General features: G+C 42.0%; 1 protein-coding gene across 1 annotated transcript in view; it reads left to right on the top strand.

Moving 5' to 3' along the window:
* The window catches only part of RGS6 (regulator of G protein signaling 6), a 611,147-nt gene that overhangs the window by 38,773 nt on the left and 562,301 nt on the right, over nt 1-10,073 (top strand). Inside the window, exon 2 of the mRNA XM_004698691.2 lies at nt 3,919-4,022. Coding sequence (XP_004698748.1) covers nt 3,939-4,022 — 84 coding nt within the window. The 5' untranslated portion in view covers nt 3,919-3,938. The remainder of the gene's footprint in view (nt 1-3,918; nt 4,023-10,073) is intronic.

The raw sequence follows: 10,073 nt of genomic DNA, 5'->3' as shown, positions 1-10,073 counted from the left end.
TGTTTTGTCTCTGTGTGGTGGGGTCCGACTGGGTGCAATTTCTACACTGTGTCTCCAGTGTTGTCCCCTGTAGGGCTATGGATTAGTGAGGGGCGTCGTGTCTCGTAGTGGGTCCGGCCATGTGGTCCACTCTGTGCATTGGCTGCTCTGAGCAGGGATATCATCTTCAAGGCTCAGTGGGCCAGGATGAGCTCCGCGCTCTCTTCCTCCCCCTTCATTTGTTCCTGTGTGCTCTGATCAACATGTCCCTCTCCCTGAGCTGTAGCTTCAGTGCTGTCCTCTGAAGTAAATTGTTTTGGGGGGAGGGGCAGCTGTCCACACAGTTGGGATTGGGCCGGCACCTCAGACCTCTCCACTGGTTCTCTGCTGCATGCCTGTATGTTGCATTCTCATCTTGGAGCAACTGGCTCTGATCTCCTGTTTATCTTTCGACTCCAATCTAAGTTGTCACTGAGCACTATACATCGCAATGCTTTGCTTCTGTGGACATCTCTGTTATCAATATTGGACTCTCAAGTGGGGTTTTTTTTTTTTTTTTTTTGGACTCTAAGCTTTTTAAGGAGACTATCTGTGTCAGGTTTATTTAGATAGTTTATACAGACTATCTGTATCTCCAGGGCCTAGCACCTAGCCATAGAGTCGCTGTGAGTTGGCATTGACTTGATGGCAGTGAGTTGTGTTATTTTGAGGACGGACCCTTATGAAAGAACATTTTCAGTTCCTTTAAGTAATCCGTGTTACATGAGACCTTCATGGAGAGGGATGCAGTATCAGATGAGGGGATGCTCTAATGGAGAAGTTCTGTGCTTGTTTGGGAATTTGAGCATGAGCACTACTAAATAGAAGAGTTGGGTAATGATGTTAGTGAGATACTGCAGGACATTCTGGAGTTATCTTTTATTGCTTAAAACAGCATAAATGTCTTCTTCTGGAGGCCAGAAGTCTGAAATGAGTCTTCTTATTGATTTTAATTGCCATAGAATCAGCACCAGCTCTCGGAGATCCCATGAATAACACAACAAAATGTTACCCACTTTTGTGTGCTGTCTTTATGTTTTGTGTGTATGTGTGCCTGACATATTTGAGGCCATTGTTGTGCCAATCCATTCATTGAGGGTTTCCCTCATTTTTATTGGCTTTCTACTTTACCCAAATTGACATAATGGCAACTAACAATGATAACAACTACTTTACAAAGCATGATGTTTGTGTTAGTCCTGGTTGACTAGAGAAACAAATTCATAGACACTCGTGTATAAGAAAGAGCTTTATATAAATGAACAATTGTATATTGAGAAAACATCCCAGCTCAATCCAGATCAAGTCCATAAGTCTGATATTGGCCCATGTGTCTGATACCAGTCTATTAATTCCTCTTCAAACTCATTCAACACATGCAATGACACCAACCGCAGGAAGATCATGGACCAGTGGGTGGAAAGTCATGTGGATCCAGTGGCAAGTGGAAGCATCTCAGCGTTGTCGTGGCTTCTCCACGTGGCTCTTCCAGCTCCAGGGCCCTTGCTCCATCAGCATAGTTCCATGTGGCTTGTCAATAGGAATGTCTCACAGGGAAAGTGTGTGTCCCACATCCAGGGAGGAAGACAGGAGTTCCCAGAATCCTCATGAGAAGGCTATGCCCACACAGAAGCCTCATTAACTGTGACCTGATTGACAAGCTAGACTCCACCCCTACCCTTGACAGTAGATGATGTAACTGCCACAATGTCCTTTTCTAGTGACTAGTTTTCTCTGATGACATGTCCAAAGTAAGCAAGGCGATGTTTCTCCATCCTGGCTTCTAAGGATCATTCTCTTTGTTTTTCGTCTAAGACTGACTTATTCATTATTCTGGCAACCCATGGTATAGTTAGTACTCTTATTTTTTCTAATGGATTTATTGGGAAGTAACTTATATATCATATTATTCAGTAGTTCAATCATATCGTGGAGAATTGTACAATCAGCCAAACATCAATTCTAGATCATCCCCACCCCCACCCCATAGTTAAGTGGCCTTTAAGGTGACTTGTGCAATCACAATCCATGCTGTGCTCCCTCCCCCCTCCTGTCTTCATTAGTTACTCCCAAAATCCCCTTTCCCTCCCTATGTCCCCCCCCCACCCTGTGTTCCCCATATCCCCTTGTATCTGTTATTATCATTATACATCCACTTTTCCTGCTCTTCACGGCCAGGAAACCCAACACAAAACATTGAAAAACAACCTTGCACTAAGGTTGAACCCCACTTGTGCAGTCAGTGTGTTTAATTAGAACATCTTTACCTATGTGAAGTTTCACATCCAGTTTTCTCTATTGTCTGTTGACACCTGGACAAGAGAGTGGCTTTATAGACCCAGAGAAGCTAAATGACTTGTATAGGTTTCAAAAATGAATGGATAGAGAAGCCAAAATTAGCAGCTTTTCTACTGCATCTCAGACTCAAAGAAATTCCTAGTGTGGGGATTGTCTGTATGGACTTAGCAGTCCAGCCCTTGGAAGAGTTGCCCGTTCTAACAGAGGAAAGAGAGGGCTGCCATGTCTGTTTCTAGGTGATTCCCAACCTTTCTAGTATAACACAGTTTTCTAGATGGAAACAGATATGCCTATTAAAGTGTGAGTGTTCATGTTCAACAAGGCAGTAGAAGCCCCAATGGGCTTTGCGACAGAGACAAGTGAGCATATATAAATGGAAACAACGTCTGGTTTTCGTGTCGGGTCGTGAAAGGGGGAGACACCTAAGTCGTTGTTTAAACAAATGGAGCGGTGCATTGTTCATTTAACATTAAATGAAGCCGGTTAGATGAGTAACCAGGGCTGCTGTGGAGTGCTAGATCCAAGAAATACAGATGTTACAATGGAGAGAGGAAAGAGACCGCTCCTTTTCCTCTGTTTATGGAAGGCAACTTTAAAATCCACCCTCATTCCTAAACAATGAAGAACACAAGCAGCCTCATGAACTGGGATCTTTTGGGCGGTTACATTCGTAGCAGAAATGACCAATTCCTGTGTCTTTCCCCATCTTTCACCAAAATTCGTGTTTTATGGAATGACCTTTGGTCACAAGTTATTTGATTATTAAATGTTTCTTGCATTTGTAAAATTTCAAATTGAAATGGCCTTTTCTGTCAAGCACGGGATTTATAAAGGTTTCTTTGATGAAAAGCTTATGAATTTTGTGCAAATAACCCAGGCAGCCTCTTAGCTCAGTGATAACATTTGTATAGGACGGGTATGGCTTTATGTGAAAGTGTGATGCTCAGTCTGTCTGACCTGAGCTGCAAGGGACTTGGGGGAAATTCACACTCTAGTGAGGATAGGAGGGTACTCCGACATGGTTCTGGGCATCTATCCTGTTTTGTTTTTGTGTTTTTAATTAATAGAAGAAACCCAACAAGTTACTTAACTTACTCAAGGTCACAGAGAAAATATAGTGTCACACCAAGAACTGAACTTGGTGCATGGCTTAAATAGCCCATATCTTTATCATTATATCACTCATTACAGGCTTTTAAGAAGACCACATTAAAATATTCATGTTCTAATGCATAAAATTAATGAGAAAATGGGCCTGGGTTTAAAATTTTGAATGCAAAATGGTTGGCTTCATCTGTCTTCAGGGGGATTATTCAGGGGCTTATTTAAGGCTGACTTGTATTCACCCCTAGGCCACATGGTACGGGCCTGAAAGGAAACATGTTGTTTTGGGATTAGAAGAACGTATGTGGATAATAAAATCACCAGGATCCCTAACTTAAAAAATACAAAAAAAATTTACAAACCCAACTTATTAATGAGGACAAGTACAAAATGACATCATGTTTCATTTTCATGCCAAAGTTAGATTTTTTTTTTCATTTCAAAGCTCTCTTCATATAATTTGTTCTGACTTAGCAGCCTATTCATTTCTTCTTGCAGGGTGAGCAAAGACGCTCAGAATGGCGCAGGGACCAGGGGAGCAAAGAGCAATGGGGACTGCTGACCCAGAGGAGAGTTCTCCAAATATGATTGTCTACCGAAAAGTAAGGCGTCGGGTTAAACCCTGTGCTTCGTGTGTGTGTGTGTGTGTGTGTGTGTGTGTGTGTGTGTTGTTGGGGTGTTGACTGATGGCTGATGGCTGGAAAAGATTTTTTTCTTGGTTGCTAATAATACTTCATATCAAACACTTGAAAAATACGCCTTTTGTCTTCTTTAAACCTAAAGGTTGCTTAAATGATAATGATACATATGAGGGGGCTTCAAAAAAAGTCATGGGAATGGAATGGAATGGAAAGATAATGGGATTTTCCCCATAAGATGTTGAAGCCCCGTTGTATTCTCCTTTGGTATGGAACTGTGAAATCTACGCATTAAAGTTTCTTTGAGTTCGTAGTAGGTAAAGATCTAAACTAGATGCTGCGGGAGATAGAGAGGTGTGTCTGTAATAGATGCGTAGAGTTGGTCCAAACAATAAGATATACACAGAGAACTATAATAAGGTATAAGTGTCGATTTCCAAAAGAGCTATCTGCGTCAAGTACGATATAGGCTCAACGGGGGAGTGATTCCTTCCCGTCTGAGAGGTCAGAGGTGGGCTCATGGAGAAGGAGCTTTTACTCTCAGTTTAAAAGGATAGCAGGGTTGCTTTCTGTGGAAATCAGAGGTGAAAACATCTTAGGTGGTAAGAGGCCTTCACCAAGGACACAGAGCTGGGGAAGGTGAACTGCGGCCAGAATCGGTGAGCTTGAATGTTGGACGAATTATGAGGATAAATGCAGTTAAGCTTTTGAAAGAGAAGCTGGATGGAGCCAGCTTTTAGAGAGTATTGAATTAGAGGTCATAAGAACTCATGCAGAATGGTTGTGTTGGAAGTTCTATGATCAACATCTCTTTCGGATGGCGAGTCTGCTCCAGCGTGCCAAATGGATTAGCATTAGGATAGAACGGAGACGGGAGGTAGGATCTTAGCTGTATCTGTGAGCAAGGGAAGGAGCACACTTAGCTAACAAGGTCCATGCCCCTCGAATTGAGGAGGATGTGTGCCAAGGAGTCAAGGGTCTGCATTTGAAATGATTTGAAACAGAGCAGGTCTGGAATCAGGAGGAGAGTGGAGGGTCAAAGGTGACTGGGTTTTTGACTCTTGGTGATGGGATGACGTTGGTCCTACTAATTAAAAAAAGATAATTTGCAAGGAGAATGTTTTGAGGGCAGGACATGTAATAGATCCGTTTTCTTTTTCACACATGAAGCTGTGGAAATAACTGTGGCTGCTATGCATCTGGCCACTATTTTCACCTTGTGAAAAAATAACCTATGTGTTATATATTCATAAAGAAAATTAATTTCTGTACATTCACTTCACTAAATGTTGAGTTGCTGGTGAGGTACTAAGCAGTCTAAAAGTCTCTGTGAGTTGCCTTTTAATCATATGGTAATGTTGAACTAGATATTCCTCATTGATCAATATTGTGAGTTTTCCCTCTTTGTAAAGATAAAGCTCTCAAATTATTCTTGCCTTGAGTGCCAAATTCCTTAATCCTTTGTCTGGTAAGAAATGTTTAAATAATAGAGATGTTTAGGAAATGATAGTGAAGAACTAGAATAATGGGACTAATCAATTAGTGACGAAGAAGTAGAATGATAATTACTCATGTTGATTTTTCATCCCAGTCCGAACTAGGAGGACCTGAATTAGTCTGGCAGGAACACCATCTTTGGTGGCTGAAATGGTTTAAAACTCTAGCTCTAATACAGCTGTCTGATCTCAAGCCAGCTATTGAACTTCTCCAAGCCTCCGTCATCCCTCGGCGGGGTTATTGCGAAGATCCATCCCCATAAAGTGAGCCAGGCACGTTCCCTCCTGCGTGGCGGAGAGGTGGCCCCAAATGAAATGGTCTTTGATCCTTAACTTTTATAGAGACAATGAAACTTGGAGAGGGAGTAAATGATAAAATGCATCAACGGTGGTGCTGCTAATAAACTGACCAAGATAAATTCACCCAGCCAGTTGCTTTTTTAAGCAATGCTACATCGATGTAAATCTCTTTCTGTTGTTTGGGGGATTGCAGATCCATGGCTTAGTCAAGGTCAGAAGGAAACGTATAGGTCATGGAAGGCAGGCAGGTTTCTACTGGGAGGCGTGGTGTTGTGTTTAAAGGAAAACCTCTTCCCACAGGTTTATGAGAACATGATTTTCCCTTTGTTTTTGGCAGGGAGCAGGAGGCTTTTCAAAAAAGATTTCATCTTAGAAATCAGATTTCCCATTGCTGTAGTTTTTTAGGAAAAGGATGAAGGGCAGTGGAAATCCGCATAACCAATTCCTGGAGGGGTCGGTGTAGGGGTTGGTGTCATTTGTGATATTGTTAGTGGCCAGTGAATGGGCGCTGGGTCGTGATGGCCCCGCTGGTAACAGAAGGGAAGGTTGCCGGGTTCCCACTCCATCCTCGTCATCATCGGGAATTTGGAATGCCTTCCCACACGGGAGCTCATCTTCCGGCAGCTCTATCAGAGCCCAAGCCCATTCAAAACATGTTTTCTTGTCCAATAACTTATACACTGGTAACGTGTAAGCTCAAAGGTTTTCTTCTATGCCTGCAACTAAATTTCCTTCTAATATTGTGTACCCGGTGTTCTCATTTTTGGTTTTTTAAATCTTGTTTGGGTCAGGCATTTTCGATGTGAAATTTTTGCTTGGATTGCATTGTGTTGATTCAGATGCTGACATTTTAAAAAGCCAAATGTAGAGAAATGGAGCTTTTGATAAACTTCCGAGTAATAAGTGGGATGATTAGGTTCATAATGTTGTGGTGATTTTTCCCCTCCAAAATCTTCTTTATTTTGTTGTCGTTGAGAATATACACAGAAAAGCATACACCAATTCAGCAGTTTCCATGTTTACAAATTGGTGATATTGAGTATATGCTTTGAGTTGTACAACCATTTCTCACCTTCCTTTACTGAGTCGTTCCTACCCGATCCGTGTAAGTTCTGTGTCTCCTAAAGTTCCTGTCTAAACTTCCAGATGCCGTGGTCCATTTGATCCCGTATAGCTAGCTCTTGGAAGAGCACAAGGGTCAGGGTAGAGTCTTTTACTACTTAGACTAAACTATTTGGTGGTTTTAAGATGACTTCAGGGGATATTTTTGGTTTAAGATTTCAAGATGATCTTGGAGTTGTAGTTTTAGGGGTTCGACTATCCTCCAGGGTTCCAGAAAGTCTAGAGTCCTTGAGAATTTAAAATTCTGTTCTGCATGCCCTCCCCTGACCTTTGATCAGCTTTTTCCAAGAAGTCTCGGATCAAAATGTTCTGTAATAGTGGAAGGACACCATCCAAGGAGCTGGTGTTCATGGGGTGCTTAGTTACACATTCCATCTCCGCCTCCTGTTACTGACTCTTCTCTCCCGTCTGTTGCCCCAAGGGAAGAGAGACCAATTGTTGTGCTTTGGCTGACTGCTTGCAACCTCCTAAGACCCCAGGCACTAAACAGCAAGCATTGAGGGAGAACAGAATCACTAAGCCCATTCTGAGGCCAATTAGCTGTGACTCTCATGAAATAATGACCCTAGCTCCCCAGTGTCATTTAGGATGCTAACCTGCTGACACATGAGTAATGATTGATGGGTGGACTTCTTAAGTCTACACTTTTCAGAATACTCTTCATTTTCTTTAATGCCATTATCTAAGAAGTTGTACTTTCACAAGGCATGATTTATTTCGGATTTGAACAGACTTCCTAATTTAGTTTTTCATCATTCATATCTAGATTTTTGGTCAAAGGTGTGTATGAAAAATGTATTGGTCGTATTAAAAATCTATTTTTAAAAATGTTAATTATTCATGGAAATTCCCAGAACAGTTCATCTCTCCTATATCCTGATATCCCAAATATTCAGGTTGACTAAATATCACATCACTTAGGGGTACTTTAGAAAATGTTGATCCTCCTGGCCCAAAATATTTTCATTAATAGCTCTGGGTTGACTGGCATTCTGTGATGCTCACCTTCCCGACACAATGGCTGAAGGTAAAATGGGTGCATAAGCAAATGTGGTGAAGAAAGCTGATGGTACCCAGCTACTAAAAGATATAGCATCTGGGGTCTTAAAATCTTGAAGATAAACAAGCAGCCATCTTGCTGGGAAGCAGCAAAGCCCACATGGAAGAAATACACCAGCCTGTGTGGTTGCAAGGTGTCAGCAGGATCAAGCATCAGGCATCAGAAGACCCCAAACAAACAATCATATCAATGCAAACAGGGTGGGGTGGGGTGCAGAATGGGGACCCAAAACACATCTGTAGACAATTGGACATCCCTTCACAGAAGGGTCACAAGGAAGGGATGAGCCAGCCAGGGTGCAGTATAGCACTGACGAAACATACAACATTCCTCTAGTTCTTTAATATGTCCTTCCCCAACACTATTATGAGCCCAGTTCTACCTTACAAATATGGATAGACTAGATCATGTACACTGGTACAGATAAGAGCTCTTGACACACAGAATCCAGGACAGATCAACCCCTCAGGAACAGTAATGGGAGTAGCAATACCATGAGGGTAGGGGGAAGGTGGAGGGAGAAAAGGGGAACCTATCGAAATGATCAGTGTATAACCCCCTCTCCCCCGCAGTGTGACAAACAACAGAAACATGGGTGAAGGGAAACAGTGGATGGTGTAAGATATGAAAATGATAATCATTTCTAATTTATCAAGGGTTCATGAGGGAGGGAGGGTGGGGGAGAGAGGGAAAAAAAATAAGGAGCTGATACCAAGAATGATGATGACAACAAATGTGCAAATGTGCTTGACACAATGGATGTATGTATGGATTGTTATGAGAGGTGTAAGAGGCCTCAATAAAATGATTCATTAAAAATATTTTAAAAGAGCTCCCCAAAATGATTTATTAAAATAACAATAATAGGTCTGGGTTGAGTCCTAAGAATATGAATTTTAAAATATTTTCAGAAAAATCTGATGCCAAGCTAACTTTGTGAAGTGCTTATTCAGTGCCTTTCACAATATCCAGATCTCATCTGCAAAGAATAAGAAAGTTACTAGAGTTTTTCAGTGGATATTATGATATCATACTCCTTTATATGCAGAAGAACAGTGCTCCTGTCATAATGTTAGAATTGAAGGCTTTTTGTAGCTTCATCCTAAATATCTTCTAGTCAACACCTTTGTCTCAAAAACTCACTGCCATCGCGTCAATGCTGACTCATAGTGACCCCTGTGGGTTTCCAAGACGGTAACTGCTACCGGGAGTAGACAGCCTAGTCTTTGTCGGGCAGAGTGGCTGGTGGTTTTGAACTGCTGACCATGCAAATTGCAGCCCAATGCATAACCACTACACCACAAGACCGAGGTATGAAGAGGCTGAGTCACTTTCCAACAATGCCTAAGCAAGTTCTCAGTAAAGCCATGATTGTGTCCGGGTAGCCTGTCTGCCTTGTTCATTGCCCGTTCCACCCCGTGCTACCACCATTATCATCCTCACACCACTGTTACTATATTGTTGGGAAGCTTGTGAGCCCCAGAAAATTCAGACAGTCCCACGGGGTTCTAGCTCTCCCAGGTTTCATTGTGTGTAGTGTCATGAGTGAAGTAGGAGTTTGAGAGGATGACGATAAAACTACCAGTCTTGTACATAGAAAGCAGCATTTCCCAACCTGTGGGTCGCAACCCCTTTGGGGTTGAATGACCCTTTCACAGGGGCCGCCTAAGACCATCGGAAAACACATAAATATTTCACAATATATAATTACATATTGTTTTGTGATTAATCGCTATGCTTTAATTATGTTCAATTTGTCACAATGAAAATACATCCTGCATATCAGATTTACATGACTATTCATAACAGTAGCAAAATTACAGTTCTGTTGTAGCAACGAAAATAATGTTATGGTTGGGGGTTCAGCACCACATGAGGACCTGTCTGAAAGGGTCGCAGCATGAGGAAGGTTGAGAACCACTGCTCTAGCAGGTAGTTACATAGCCTTATCATTGCTGGCCTTCTTCACCTTTAAATTTTTCGCCATTGACTCCTTTTCTGCTGGAAATTGAGTCTAGACTTTGGGTTGCTCAGGCC

Source organism: Echinops telfairi, unplaced genomic scaffold (genome assembly GCF_000313985.2).
Source record: "Echinops telfairi isolate 266 unplaced genomic scaffold, ASM31398v2 ScPeMD7_18;HRSCAF=68, whole genome shotgun sequence".
Classification (NCBI taxonomy): Eukaryota; Metazoa; Chordata; class Mammalia; order Afrosoricida; family Tenrecidae; genus Echinops; species Echinops telfairi.
Note: the sequence above shows the minus strand (reverse complement) of the source record. Positions and strands in the feature narration are given on the sequence as shown.